A 14,693-nucleotide genomic window follows, 5' to 3' on the forward strand; every position below is an offset into this window, starting at 1 on the left:
CCTGTCCCTGTCCCAGGGCTGGCCCATCAGGGCGCTGGTCAGCTCCCCACCCCATGGGCTCCCCACCTGCCTCCCTCCCCCAGCCCACCACGGAGGCTCCCCTGGCTGCAGCAGCCTCAATGCCCCTCTCGCCCATGTAGCCACCAGAAGGAACTCCCAGTCACTAGTCAGACCCTGTCACAGCCCAGACGCCCTCAGACTGAGAGCTCATGAATGGGACCCCTCAATTCCCCACTCCCAACCCGCCTTGGCCTTTGGGGTTCAGGGAAGGCGCTCCGATGAGGGTGCCACTTAGCCGAGGCTGTACTGAGTCCGGGAGCTGGCGGGGGTGGGCATGGGGAGGGCAGGGGCCCTGGGCGGGGCAGGCAGGGGTGAGGTCAGGAACGAACAGAGGGCCGACAGGGGCGCTGTTGCCTGGCACAGACGGACCGTGAGATACTGGTTGGCTCCTTTATTGTGCGCCCTCCTGCCCCGAACAGCTGGTTCCTCCACCAGGGTCTCCCGGCCCAGCGCGCTGCACACAGGGGCTCCAGGCCAGCAAGAGCAGCAGGGCCCTGTGCCTGCATCTCAGGGACCAGGGCGCCTCAGTTACGGAGGAGGGTCAGGGGCCCACATTTGGGCCCCACACACTGCAGGCTGGGGCGTCTCGAGCCACCCAAGACTTGCCCGAGGTGAGGCGGTTCCTCAGCAGCCTGTCCTCTTTGGTGCACCCAGACACCCCGATCAGGGCCCACCAGCCTCCTCCTCCAGGCAGCCTCCCCAGCTCAGCCTGCTCCTCCCTCACCCTCACTTCCTGGCCTCTGACCCCAGCCTCCCTTTAGCCCTATGGCTGCTGCTGGGGGCCGGATGCTTGGTGGTTTGGTTGCGACATTCAGCCCTTCCACCCACATCCCCCTCCCCTGGCCAGCGGGAGCTCAGGCCTGGAACCAGCCCTCCAGGTCCTCATAGACCTGGCCTCGGGGCAGGTGGGGGTAGCGGGCACAGATGGCACAGAAGCGCTCCCGCCAGTCGGCCAGCAGCCGTACCCGGAGCCTGTCACGCCAGGTGAAGAAGTGTCGATAGCGGCTCTCGTTCATGCCAGTGAGGAAAGCAGCCAGCTCGCGGGCCGAACCAAAGTCATCCACGTGCACGAAGGCGTCAGGAGGCACGAAGGCCTCGTAGGTGGCCCTCGGGGGCCCCAGCACCACAGGCACGGCGCCCGCCGCCAGCGCGTTGCGCCAGAACTTCTCGGTAATGTAGTCGCGGTGCTGCGAGTTCTCGAAGGACAGGTAGAAGCGGTACCGGGCCACGGTGGGCAGCAGGCAGTTGGCGCACAGTGGCCGCCCGCTGGCACGACCGAACACGTCCACCCGAAGGTGAGGCGCCAGCTGCCGGTACAGCCGCGCTCGCTGCTGCCGCTCCTGGAAATTGCTGATCACCCAGGCGGCCACCCCGCTCTTAGCGGGCAGCGGCGGCGAGGGCCCCGAGTGGGCCTCCAGGCGGCCATAGGGCACGAAGATGTCCGAGTCGCGCCGGTAGCTCAGCACCCAGTTGAAGACGCCACGGAGGCGGCCGAGGCCGCGAGTGTGGCTGGGGGACTCCATGGAGGCCCACACCCACGGCTGCCCGCGCGGCCGCTGGGCCAGGGGCAGGCGGGACCGCCGCGTCTCCAGCTCGCGATGGTGGAAGACCACGGCGTCCGCACTGGCCAGCAGGCTCCGGTTGGCACTCAGGCGGCAGTGGGTCATGCCATAGCGGGAGCACGTGTCGCTGGGCAGCTCTGGGGGCCGGTCAGTGAAGGGCCAGTGCCAGACAAGGATGGTGATTGTGGGCTGGGGTGCTGGCGCACCCCTAGGGGCCGACCCCAGCAGCCACAGGAGCCAGACGACTGCAAGCAGGGCCCCCCCTGCCAGGCCCCCCCAGCTCCGTAGCCTCCGGGTGGGGCCGCACCCTGTAGCGGAACAAGCCAGCGAGGAGAGGCTCTGTCACCTGGGGCTCAGGGACACCTACGGGCCCCTCCCCACCACCCCTGCCCTCCCCACCACCCCTGCCCTCCCCTCGCCCAGCAGGCACCTCCCTGGGCTGGGCTTCCCCGGGGCAGACACTCACCAGCACCGCTCATTCAGGGCTCTCAGCGTCAGTCCCCGGAGACGTCTGAGGCTTTCAAATCACAGCAGCCGCCAAACGGAGGTGCCCTGAAATCACGGCTGTGCCCCGACTCAGCCCTGCCTGGAACTGCACCCCTTTCATCTGCCCAAGGTGAGGGAAGCCAGGGGCCCTTCCCACCACCGCCCCGCCCTTGCCCCCACGACCTTTGGCATCAACCACCATCCCCACCCCCGCCTCCCTCTCTGGTCCTGGGGTTGCTAGGAGCCGGGTGGCTACAAGACGGGCACCAAACCAGGGCCCAATATGACTCCCCCCTGGCCCACACCCACTGGTCTCCAGAGAGGCCTGGAGATGACCGCCTGGGCACACAGAGGACAGGGAGGAGGGGTCACTTGTTCCAGGAAGGGCCAGGTACGGGCACCCTAGGCAGAGGCGCCCCCGCCAGGCAAGTGTACTTCCCCCAGAGGCCACACAGCCCCTCCCAACCTGGCATCACCCACTTCCCCCGGTTCACCGCCAGCTGGGGCCTGCTCCCCCAGGAGACCCTGGCGCATCACAGATGTGTGTGCTCAGCTCTTTGCAGGAGGCTGAGGTTTCTAACCGGGCCACCCCACCCCTGCCACCGCCTGCAACCCAGATGCCCAGGGAGGGGGTCTGTCCTGGGGTGCTAGGGGTGTCTGTCCACAGGGGCCTCAGCAGATGCCACAGGGTGCAGACACTAGGCTGGGCCTGGCCCAGGGCGAACTGTGGGGGCTGCTGCGTGGTTTTTCCCTGCCCAAGGACATGCCCATGGAAACCCCAGGCTGAGCCCAGGGTCCTGGATGCTGGACGAGCTGCAGCTCGCTCCCCCGGGACTGCAGCCGGAGGGGGCTTTCCAGGCTGGAAAGGGAAGCAGTCCTCATGTCCCTGACGCAAGCGGGCAGGGGGCTGGCGCCTGCTCCAGGAAGGAGGCTGGACCCAGCCTGAAGTCCAGGCCCCCCCCGCCCCCTGCAGCCACGGCCTGGAGCCTGGAGGTCGAGTTCCGAGTTCCTCTTCCTTTCACTTTGGCTCTTCCGAGCTGGGGAGGCAGCAGGCCAATGTGGGGCAGACTGGGACGGCCCTGCAGCGTCCCCCCAAACTCTAGCCTACACCCCGCTCTCAGTTGCTTTTACCCCAACCGGATGGCACACTCTGCTGTCCAGGACCTGCGCAGTCCCAGACATGGCATGGCAAGGCCTGGCTCTCGTGCCCAGTGTCCCAGCGGTCTCAGGCCTGGTCAGGTTCTTTGAGGCCCCAGACGGGGTGCCCTGGAAGGAACAGCTGGCTGGGTCTGGCCGGGTCTGTTGGCCCAGCACCATGCCAGGGGTCTGCCACCTGCCACCCCTGCCCTCCCTGTCCTTGCCCCCCAGCTCAGGTCCCACAGTGAGGACACGGCTGCCACTGGGAGAGGAACCTGGCAGCTGGCAGCAGACCCACGGTGGGGACAGAGGCAGGCCCAGGAGAGGACAGCAGTTTGGCCCCTCAGAGGCTTCCCACCCCCTGCCCACAGGGCAGCCTCTCAGCTGCGGCAGGAACTTGTGCAACGTCCGAAGAGGGAAGGAGGGCCGTGGGAGCCAACGGAAACCCTCCAGCCACCGGAGGTCCTGTGCTCAGGGGCTGGCACCAGGGTGGGCAGCGGTGCCATGCCCTGCACTTCCAGTCACCTAGTGTTTAGGCGATGACCCTGGGGGCCTTTGACCCCAGTCCAGCATCTCTTGCCTAGCAGGGGGACGCCAGGGAGCCACACCAGGCCTCGCTTCACCCCCCCCTTCTCCCTGTGGCGGGCACCTAGCGGGTGCTGGGCTGTGCAGGAAGGAGGCGACCTGGCTGGCGGCTGCCAGAGCTGCTGTCCTTCCTGTTTGCACTGCCAGGCTGGTGGGGGCCTACCACGGGCCTCACCCACACCACAGCCGCTCCCCTCCTGGCGGATTTTCGGGAGCCTCCCCCAGCCTCCACCCCGGGCACCTCCCACTCAGGTTGGTTGCCAGGGGCACAGTCGTGGGAACCTGCAGTCTGGCAAGTGGGGCTCAGAGGTTTGGCCCAGAAATGGGTCAGAACGAAAGGCTCTCAGAAGAAAGAAAGGGACTGAGTCAAAGGGAAAGTCGGTGGCGTCATCCTGCACCTCACCCCACCCACCTCCCGACCGCCGGGTCTGCTGGGACACAGGCGGGCACCCAGCCCCACTGGGCGGCAGTGAGCACGGAGGGTCAGGAACCGCGCGCTTTCCCCGCGGGCCCTCCCCGGTGGGCCGACCTTGCGGTGGGCGCCTCGTAAAGAGGACTCCCTCCACGGGCCCGACTCCACCGCCCAGGGCGGCAGAAGGGGGCACCCGGCCCCAGCCCAAGGGGCACCTCAGGGAGCGGGCTGAGCCTGACCACCCGCCTGACCGCCCGTCTGCCCAAGGGTTGGCCTGAGCCAGGCAGAGTCCGGACGCGTGCCTCGAGAGCCCCCTGGTGGTGAACCCCAAAGCCACCAGCTCTGGCAGGAAGGAGCCCACCCACTTTATTCTCAGTGAGAAGGGGCTGGGGCCAGGGAAGCCTCTGCGCTCACCACTGGAAAGGTGGGTGCACAGAGGGAGGGGTGCCTTGGGGGCTGGCGGGTGGCCAAGCAGGCCGGCAAATGGGGGCACGGCCAAGGGGCTGCAGGCACAGGTTCGAGCAGCAGGCTGTCCCCGCCCCTCCCCTCGACGTCTGTGCCCATCAAGCTAAGGGTGAGGTGGCACGTTCAGATCCTTGTCCTTGTCCAGGTGGACCCCCTGGGCCAGCTGCAGGGTCTGCAGGGCGCTGGTGCACCCCCTTTCTGCTCTGCACCAAGAGCTGCTCCTCTGGGCTGCCGGCTGCGCTGAGCTGCAGCTGGGGGCTGGGGATCCGGGGCCCACCCGCCCAGCCCCAGGCTGGCAGTGGGTGGGTCTGAACCACAGTGGAAGGACATCACCCCCCAGAGCCCCAAAATTGGGAGGCTCCCACTTCCTAGGGTCATGGCTAGGGGGTCACAGACCCCACATTCTGTGCCAAGTGTGGTCTTGCCCGGAGTCTCCACACGGATGTGTCACCCTAGGGTCTTTGCTGGGGTGTGGGGCTGGCACCCCCCGGCTCCTGTGCTGGGAAGGTTGCTAAGGCTGGGAGTACCATGCTGAGCTTCCTCTCCAGGGAACCTGGGAACCAGTGAGGCGGGCTGGGCTGTCGGAGGCCAGTCCTGTAGAAGGCTCAGGGGCTCAGGGTGAGGTCTGGCCAGAGGGCCAAGGCGAGATCTGCTTGTGCTGCTGCCAGGGAAGGTGCCCCTCAGCAGAAGCCCTGGGGCAGGCACGGGAGCTGCCGCCAGCCTCTGAAGCTGTGGGTGGAGGGGAAGAGGGTGGTGGGCTTGTGGGCAAGGCGGGGTAGGCCCCAGGGCAGCCCACCCATCCTGGGGCTGATGGGAGCAAGGGTGGCTCCTGAGGGCTGGGGGACAGGAGTTTGGACAAACCAAGGGGCTGTCTTTGTCTGAACTGGCAGGCGGGGGTCTGTGCCAGGTACGTGGGCTGAGGGCACCCCCTGCCCAGAGAACCTCAGCCCAGGCCACCGCTCCCATCTCATTGCAGCTGCCCCTGGGAGGGGGACCCTCCTGCCAAGACCTGAGAGTGGGCAGCAGAGACCCTGGGGACAGATTGGGGACCCTAAAAAGACCGAGAAGATGGGACACACCCAGTGGCTGCTCTCACCCCTGGGGCAGGCCAGCAGGGGTAGGACAGGCGGGTACCATGCAGGGCCCAGCAGCGAAACAGTGCCAGGGCGCCCTTGCCCTCGAGTGAGGCTTTGGTCTCTCTGCACCTCTCTGTACCTGCTCTCTGTGGCCGTCTCCCCTGACGGCTCAGACTGGGTGACAGTGACCACGGATGTGCCAGGCTGGGTGCTCAGCATCCACCCGCCCTCCCGCACAGGTCCCCCTCACGCCAAAGCCCAAAAGGAAACAGGATCCCAGCCGCGGGCCAGCCCAAGGTCACAGATGAGAGGGAGGTGGGGGGAAAGGGAGTTTCCTGGCCTGGGTGGCCTCTGGCCCCCAACACATGCTGCTGTGGACAAACCAGCAGCTCCGAGCACAGGTGACCCCATTTCCAGCAGCCTGCCTGGCCCACTCTTTCCTCAGGGACATGGCTGCCCCAGACTGGCCTTACGTTTCTCGTATCAAGACTGGCTAGGAGCCTGGACTTCTGAACCCAATCCTCCCCACTCCCCTGGCCTCGGGGGGACACACAGGTTCAGCCCCTGCAGCCCGATCTGCACCCGGCCTGGTGCCTTTGACCACACAGTCCTCTCCCCGACTCTGGCCTCCTGCCTCCTCAGTTTGGGGAGTGGTGGCCAATCCAGCCCCAGGCATTCGGGGACCCTGGCATCTTACTCCCTCACTTGGCCCACCCGGGTCTACCTGCCTGGCATGCCCCCTTCCCACATATGCTGCAGGGGCCCAGGGGCCTGCGTGGTCCCCACGTGAAACCCACACTCACTGCCCGCGTTCCTGTTCCTCCCACCTTCTGCTCAGCTGAGCAGGGGGATAGGAACCATCCTCTCTGCCTCTCTCCCCAAGCCTCCACTGGAGGATCTTCCTAAGTGGGGGACAGAGAGCCCCCTCTCTCTAGGAGTACAGAAGGCCCCAGACCCCCACTCAAGGTCCATCCACCAGGGCCCCGGATGGAGAGTGGGGGTGGCTGAGGATTAACCCATGTCTCCAACACACCCAGAAGGCACAGGTTTGAAATGTACTTTAATTGGCTTTTGTCTTCCAAATTCCCCATCCATGCCTGGCCTCTAGGGTTCTCCCTTCCCCCTCCAGTTTGGGGGTCCAAACCAAACAGGAGAGGCACAAAGGGGACAGAAGTCTCCCGGCACCAGGGAGGGGTCTCCCTGGCAAGGGGTTCTGGGCACAGCATCCCATGGCCCAGCCACAAGCAGATAGCATCAGAACATGTTCTTCTCAGTGGGAAATGCCACCTGCCTCTTCCCCCGTGGCAGGAGCACACGGACATCGCTGGCCTCCAGTCACTGCGGTGCAGACGGTGAGGACTGGCCGGGCGGGGGCGCCGACAGCGAGGCGTGGTCGAACAGGGGGTTGCGCACCTCCATCTCCCCGGTCTGCGAAGGCGGGCATCAGGCGGGCAGTGCCGTGGGAGTGGGGGACACCTTGCTGGGGAGGGCCCCCCACCCACGAGCTGGCACACCCCTCACCCACGCCACACTCACCGGGGCCAGGCCCGGGCACTCGTACACCGTGAAGTCGCCGTCTTCATTCTCCTCGTCCGAGGAGGCAGAGTCCAGCTCCTTGGGCTCTTTATGCCTGGGTGGGGGGTGGGATCGCTGGGTCCTCCCCACACCCTCCAGGTGCCAGTGGCCCAGACGGGAAGTGGGTGCTCAGCCCACAGTGGCCGGGACTAGGGGATGGGGCGGGGGGTGCGGGGCGGGGAGGGGCGCTCACCGCTCCAGGCACAGCATCTGCTGCCTCTGGTGCTGGTAGTGGTACATCTCGGCGCTGTGCGCCAGCCGCTGGTCCCCGGGCTGTGGGGCAGAGGCAAGGGTCAGGCCTCAGCGGGAGGGGGCGGCAGCCGCGTGGCTAGGGGGTGGTCACGCACCGAAATCGAAATCCGGGGCTCCGCGGGCGCGCCGGGGGCCTTCGCGGCCGCGTAGTCTGCCTTCTGGGTCAGGCGGATCTCGTGCTGCAGCCTGCGGGGCGGGGGCCTGAGACCTCGCACGCGTGCGCGGGCGCCCCCCGCCCTGCCCTGCCCGCGCCACGCTCACCTGCACCAGCAGACGGCGGCCACGGCGAGGGCGGCCGCGCCGGCCACGCAGAACGCCACGATCAGCACTGCGGGAGGGGCGCGGTGAGGGCGGCCTTCTCAGGGGGCCCCCGCCCACGCCCGCCCTGGCCGCGACCTACCGAGGGCGAAGCCGTCACGGCGCCCGCCCCGGGACTCCAAGGGGGACATGTGCACTGGCCCGGAGGACACGGGAGAGCCCCAGGAGGTGCCGGGCGTGGGCGTGAGGGCTCCCCGCGCCGCCGACGAGAGGCCGGGCTTGGGTCCTTGACCCCGCTCCGAGAATCCCACGGTGGCTGCCGAGAGAGAGGGCTGGTTAGAACAGGCGCTGGCGGAGGCCAACGGCGATGGGGCGGGGAGGGGTCTCACCGGCCTCCGGGAGCTGTTGCCCCGCCTCAGGCAGGGGCGGGGCTGTGAGACTTGAGTGCCCGGCCTCCTTGCGGGCTAGTTCCTGGGCCAGGAAGTCGATCTCATCTTCCACTCTGGGCTGGGGTCGGTCCTCCCCTGGGGAGAGCGAGGGGCCATCAGGTGGAGGGGACCCCAGCCCCTCATGACAGCATGGCTGCAGGTGGCCTCCCAGGACCAAGAGGCCCATCTGGGAGCCAGGCCCTCCCTTCCCCCTGCAAGCTCCGCCCAGGCACCAGTGGCCTGAGGACAGGGTACCAGCCTGTAGGCGCCTCTCCATCCTGGGTTGCCATGGTGGCAATGGAGGGCCTTCCCATGAGCAGCAGCTCAGGACAGTGCGGGTGGGCCAGGAGAGAGGGAGCTAGGGCAATGCGCAAAGACCGGGCAGGAGAAGAGCATGGGGTCTCTAACCCCAGAGTTGTCCGTAAAGGGATCCGCAGAGCACAGGGCGGCAACCCCCATCCCCACCTCCAAGCACCTTCTCTGGCCGAGAGGGGGCAGTGACGCCCCAAGGAGAGGGGAGAGGCCAAAGTAAGCCCAAGCATCCAGGCCCCTCCCCAGTCACCAGGAGACAGGAAGGGCAATTGTGACAGGTGGGGCTGTTGGCTGGGCCCCCACTGGCCCCCACAATCCAGACAGAAGCTCCCAGGTAGCCCACACGCAACACCAAAAAAGGACGACCCTTCTACAGCGGACCCTGCTCACCGCCGCTCAGCGCCCCTTCGACGCCCCTCCCAGGACGCCCCCGCTGGCCACACAACCAGCACCTCTCAGCCACAGACTCCAGCCGCCAGCGGGCGGGTGCCCCAGGGTTCACTCGGGGCCAGCACTCTCAGACCTTTGTCACCCAGTGGATGGATGGGGAAGTGGTGCACAGGTGCCCAGGGAGTGGGGACGTGGATACCTGGAGGTGTTTTAGGCAGACCCTGTGGGGCCCAGGCCTGGGAACTCTGACCCCTTCCTCTCCCTCGAAGCCACCCCGGCATTTCTCCCCAACATCCCTTGCCCTGGGGGGCGCTAACTGCCCCAGGCCTCAGTCCAGCTCCAGGCTCTGTGCCAGCACCATCTGCAAAGGACTGGGAGGATACTTGGAGAGGGACACGAGAGTCCTCCAAGCGTCCACTGAGCGCAGGGACCTGGCGACCACTGTCACAGAGCCGGGAGCTGAGGCCAGGGACTTCTTAGGGATAGATGCAGATGCATCAGGGTGGGGAAGGGAGGGAGGAAGGACATCTCGCTCATCGACTTCCCTGCATCTGTGCTCTCCCGTACCCGGCGGCCGTCGCACCCTGCGCACGCAGAGCCCTTGCTGGTCCTCCTGGAAGGGCTGCAGGCAGGGCCCACAGGCGTGTGCTCCCGGGGGACACCTTGCCCGCCTCTTCAGGGCACAGTCCAGGCTCCCAGGACAGGCGGCCACATCTGGGAAGGAAGCAGTGTAGGGCGGGATCACGGCCCTGCACAGCCACCCCTGCCCCTCCCTCCAGCGCTGGCCAGGCCTGGCTGTGGCCATTGTTCTGGGCAGGCCTTCCTCCCTCCCGCCAGGGCTCAGAACCAGGAAGCAAACAGGCCCAAAGCTTATCAGAACTGTTCTGCCCCACCCACTCCCCAGGGCCCACCTTCCAGGCCTGATCCAGCCCTCGGTAGGAAAGTGACCCTCACTGTCCCAGCAGCACTGAGCTCTGCCGGGCAGGGCTGCACAGCCCTCCAAGTCCAGCCTCTGGCCTCAGCATGTCCCAAGTGATCCTGGACCCTCCGTCCAGATTGGGAGCCCCAGAGGGTGGGGCTCTCCCACATGTCAGGGCTGCCCCCCAAAGCCCATCACAGAACAAGTACACAACCCAGAAGATGGTCACGGTCCCTGTCTACCCTCTGGCTTGTCCCCAGGGCACAGAGGAGACCTAGGATAGAGTCTGCTGCCCTCACTGGCCTCCAACACAGAACCCAGGCTGGGTCACTCCTACAGCCACACCATCACGGTCCACAGTCAGGGGGCCAGGTGGCACCCCAGGTCCTCAGGAGGCCTGAGCTGAGCGGTGCGGGGGACTCCAGGCCAGGCCCTGGTTCCCTAGGTCCTAGCCACACTTTCGCCTCCCTGGTTAAGAGCCCAGACCATGGTGTCCTGCTTACACACATGGCCAACTGGTCCCATGGCAGATGGGGGGCAGTGGCCCTCACTGCCTCAGTTTCCCCTGTGGGATGCAGAAATTGAGTTGCCTTCAAGCTAAGGAATGTCCCAAGGCCTGGGACTCTGGTTCTAGTCACAGTGAGCCAGGGGAGCCAGGGGGATACCCACAGGACCTCCAATCCTGACTGGGGGGCCTGGGGTGGTGGTGTCTCTGGCTAACCAGGATCTTTGCTCTCTGCCCAGCCCCCGTCCCACACTGCAGGCAGGGCCACTGGGGCCCAGGCAGATATGGAGGACCTTAGCTGGCCTGGCTTGGTTTCCTTGGTAACCTGACACTCAGAGCCTCCAGGCTGTAGGCATCCTTTCGAGGAAGTCCCAGCAACCCCAGCGGCAGGCGGGCACAGGCTCCAGTGCCAGGCATCCCCCACCCCCAGCGCCTGGCTCAGCAGCCTCCAGTATCCATGGGCTGGGCCTGGGGCTTGGGCTGGTTAAACATTAAGCCTGGGCCAGCAGGTCCGCCTGGACCCACCCACCAGCTGGGTACCTGGGGAGTCAGACAGTCCCTCCCCCAAGCTGATAACCCAGACTCCACCAGGCCACAGGGTACAAAGCGGCTCTGGAGTCTGGGCCTCCTGAGCCCCCCAGCCCCCAGCCCAGGAGGATGTGGCTGCTGTCCGTTTCGTCTTGGAGAGGAAGCCTCCAAGAGGAAACCTTGGGTTGGGGAGGAGGTCCCAGGAACAGTGGCAGCTGGAGAGTGGCTGGCACATCTGGGCTGCCTGAGGGCCCTCCCAGGCATTGGGCACTGGGGTGGGAGGGGGTGCCTAGGGAGGGGCCCCGCCAGGTCTCCCAATCAGATGACATAAAGCTGCAGAGGGCACAGCTGAGGGACGGCACCTGCCCACCCCAGGCTCAGCACAGCCGCTGCACTAACTACCATTTCCTGAAGAGGCAGCCTCTGCCATGCCGGCCAGGCACGCTCCCGCCCCAGGCCTCCTCAGAAGCCCCTCCTGGTCATGCCAACGTCCTGTCCGGGGGCACTGTGCCCAGGAGGAGCCTGCCTTGCTCTGGCCTCTTAAGGTTGCACACACAGAGCCAGACTGCCCAGGTTAACATCCCAGTTGTGCCACCTCCCAGTCACTTAACTGCTCTGTGCCTCAGTTTCCTCATCTGTAAAATGGGCTAACAGCACCTCTCCTACAGGGCTGCCAGGAGAATTGAGTGACTGTACGGGCACAAAGTCTCCCAGTTCAGCCCCCTCAGGAAAAGGTGAGCTTTGGATCCTGGGTTCCCGCAAACCTGCGCTGCCTGGAGCCTTTGTGCCCGTCTGTGAAGCAGGGAGGGCCCCCCAGGACCCTGGGCTGGTCACTCTCCTCCAGAGTCTACCTGCAGCCCTTAATCCAAAAGACAGAATGGCCACTGCCCTGGAGGGCAGGGGGTGGAGAAGGAAGCTCTGAGGCTCGAACAGCCTCCCCCTGTTGAAGCCAGAATGAGACCCTGAGCCTGGGACAGATTTTCCAGTGCCCGGGAACCTTCAGACCCCTCCACGGCAGGCAGAGCAAGGCGTGTGCCCGACATCACTGAGGCATGAGGAGCAGCTGCAACTCCCACTCCAGGTCAGACGCGGCCTGGGCCGGCAGGCACCCAAGCTTGGCCCCGCACCCGCGGGGCCGCAGCGACACATGGAAACACACACGCAAAGACGCTCACTGGACAGACCCCGCGGCCGGCCCCAAAGCCAGATCGCCGCCGATGCGGAGAAAAACCTGAGACACAGACAGGCTCACGGACCCAGAGACAAAACGAGCAGCGCAGGAACTAGAAGCGCATGAACTTCAGGTTCTCCTCCAGGAGCGCGGAGAGGCCCCATCCCCGGAGCCCCCGGCGGTCCTGGCGCCGCGCCCTCCCGGCCGCGCCTAAGTATCCCGTCCCGGCAAGGCGGAGCCGGCGCGCTCCGGGCCTGCGGGGCCTGCGGCCTGAGCGAGCGAGGGCGGCCGCGGCGAGCGTGACGGAGGCACTGGGCAGCCCGGCTCCCGCCTGGAGATCCCGGGCCCCGGGCGCCCCGCGGCCTGCGCCGAGCGCTCTCGCTCACCCAGACGGCTGGCGGCGGCCCCGCGCAGGGCCGAGCCGAGGACAAGGCCCGAAAGCAGCAGCCGCAGCAGCCGCAGGTGCCGCGGCGCGGGCGGAGGGACGGGCGTCGCCATCCTTCAGCGCCGCCGCCCGGGCAGCATGGCACCGCACGGTCCGGAGCTCGGCGCGGGCTCCCGGCGCCGCTTCGGGAGAAGCGGAGGAGAGGGAGGGGGCGGAGGAGGAAGAGGAGGCGGAGGCCGAAGAGGAGGAGGAAGAGGAAAAGAAGGCGGCGGCCCTGACGCTGCGGCAAAGGATCCGGGATGGTGGCGCGGCGTGAGGCTCGCGCGGGGAGTGCGCCTGCGCGCCCCACCTGCGGGGGCGGGACGGCGCCTCCAGGCTGCGCCCCCTCCCCCTCCCCTCCCTCCAGCTCTGGTCTCCTCTCTCCCGGCCTCTCCAGGCCTCGGGGTGCCTCGCCACCTGCGGCCTCTGCTCCGGGTCCTTCCTCGTTCCCCACAAATCCGGCTGGCCTTGGCCGGGGGCTTTCGCGGGACGCGCTCCCTCCTTGCCTCTCCCCTGTCTGCCAGCCCTCACCTCCACCCCTGTGGAGCGGAGGATTTGTCCCTGCCTAGAGGCGGGAGCACACAGGAACGCAGGAACATGAGGCGTAGACACAGGTGCACCGGGATGCACAGGTGTGCCCAGCAGGCACTGGGGCACTCGAAACGCGTAAAACAAACACAGGCGCAGAGCCAGCGGGTCCTGACTGCGGCTCTCAGTGAGGCCACCAGGGGGCAAAGGACCTGAGGCTGCTGCTGACAGCCGGCTGGGAGCTGTCCAAGGTGTTCACGGTCCCCAGGTGACCGCCTTTTAGCTCCCTGGGGCCCCGCACAACAAGCAGCCAGAATGCGCTCCGTACACCTCACTCGTGGTCTCCGGAGAGCAGCCCCCCACTGGGAAACCTCCCTCTTGCTCAGTCATTACGAGAACAGGATGAGCCCCCGCAACCCGGTGCGTCCTCTCCTTGGCGTCTCAGAACCCGTCAGCTTTGCGAAATAGCTCAAAAAATGGCAGAAGGGTGTGGGGGGTGCGCAGAATAAGAACCACCGCCCCCCAGCCACGGGCACCGGTCAGACAGAAATAGTGTCTGAGCTCACTTCCCAGAAAGGTGGGCGGTGGGAGAAGTAGCCAAGTCGCCAAGACCGCGCCTTCCCGTCCTGGAGAAAACAGCGCTTGGGGGAGGGGCTGCGGGGGCCCCAGATGCCTCCTGCGGGCGCAGAAAACTCAGTACCCAGGTGAGAGGGGCAAGGTGTCGCGGTGTCGCGGTGCCGCTGCGTGGCTTGGCTCCAGATCCAGGCTCTCTGTGAGGCTCATCCCTCCCCAGGATGGGGCCCTGGGTCCCTCTGGGCCCTGGCCTCATCTTCCGCCCCACACCTTCTGCAGGGCTCGCCCTGCCTCCACAGTCCCCACCGGTGCTGACTGCACCCTAGGCAGCTGCCTCGGCACGGCCTCCCCCTCCACCGCCTCCCTGGCCCCTACCCTAACCTCCCCTTCCCCCTACTCTAGGCCAGGGCCCAGCCTCCAGTCCCGCCTAGGTCATGGATGCGGATGGGGGCCTGTGGGGCTCTTCTAGCCAGAAAAGACGCAGGGACTCTCCTTTAAGCTAGTCAGCGCGCAGCTGCTCTGGGACACCACGACAGGGCAGGGGACCAGCCAGAGCCCCCGGTCTGGGCCCAGAGAGGGAGGAAGTGGGAGGAGCTGGTGTCCACCCTGGGGACAGGGGCAGGCCTGTGTGGCCAGCACAGCTGGAAGGGGGGACAGGCAACAGGAAAGATGCACTCTCCTTTCACCGCTCCGGGAAAAACTTTTTATTACAAAATTTTTACAAGTAGGCACTGGGCTGGCTCCCAGCCTGTGGGCTCTGACCCTCCCTCCAATACAGAGCCAGACTCCCCAAAGGGGGGGCTCCGAAGAGCCTGATTATCAGAATAGAGGCCCCCATTCCCCAGAGACCCAGCCCTGAGTCACAAGCCCAGGGATTCCCCACCCCCCCAGGAAGCGGAGAGAAGCACAAAGCCTAAGGCAAAGCCCAGGCTGGAGGGGGCTCCTTTCCCCAACCCGCCCCTGTGGGTGTGGGCGCCAGAGTCTCAGTCTTGGTTCCCCCGGCTGCCTTAGGGGTGGAGACGCTGAGGGTGGGGTGGAGGAACGTGG

The 14,693-nt window shown here is 66.6% G+C and overlaps 2 protein-coding genes across 2 annotated transcripts; both read right to left on the reverse strand.

The window, feature by feature from the left end:
• Positions 1-769: 769 nt before the first annotated feature.
• Positions 770-2,310, reverse strand: FUT7 (fucosyltransferase 7 (alpha (1,3) fucosyltransferase)). The gene is made up of 2 exons (XM_012654731.1): positions 2,266-2,310; positions 770-1,961 (listed from the first exon to the last, which is right to left on the reverse strand). Exons 1-2 carry the CDS (start codon positions 2,308-2,310, stop codon positions 915-917), a joined length of 1,092 nt encoding a protein of 363 aa, XP_012510185.1. The 3' UTR covers positions 770-914.
• Positions 2,311-6,837: 4,527 nt separating this feature from the next.
• On the reverse strand, positions 6,838-12,799 carry NPDC1 (neural proliferation, differentiation and control, 1). The gene is made up of 9 exons (XM_012654743.1): positions 12,508-12,799; positions 9,566-9,712; positions 8,258-8,392; positions 8,011-8,184; positions 7,872-7,938; positions 7,706-7,796; positions 7,552-7,631; positions 7,320-7,413; positions 6,838-7,211 (listed from the first exon to the last, which is right to left on the reverse strand). The coding sequence occupies exons 1-9, from the start codon at positions 12,617-12,619 to the stop codon at positions 7,119-7,121; spliced, it is 993 nt and encodes a 330-aa protein (XP_012510197.1). The 5' UTR covers positions 12,620-12,799; the 3' UTR covers positions 6,838-7,118.
• Between the last annotated feature and the right edge of the window lie 1,894 nt (positions 12,800-14,693).

The sequence above is a fragment of the Propithecus coquereli genome, unplaced genomic scaffold (genome assembly GCF_000956105.1).
Source record: "Propithecus coquereli isolate 6110/MARCELLA unplaced genomic scaffold, Pcoq_1.0 Scaffold449, whole genome shotgun sequence".
Taxonomy (NCBI): domain Eukaryota; kingdom Metazoa; phylum Chordata; class Mammalia; order Primates; family Indriidae; genus Propithecus; species Propithecus coquereli.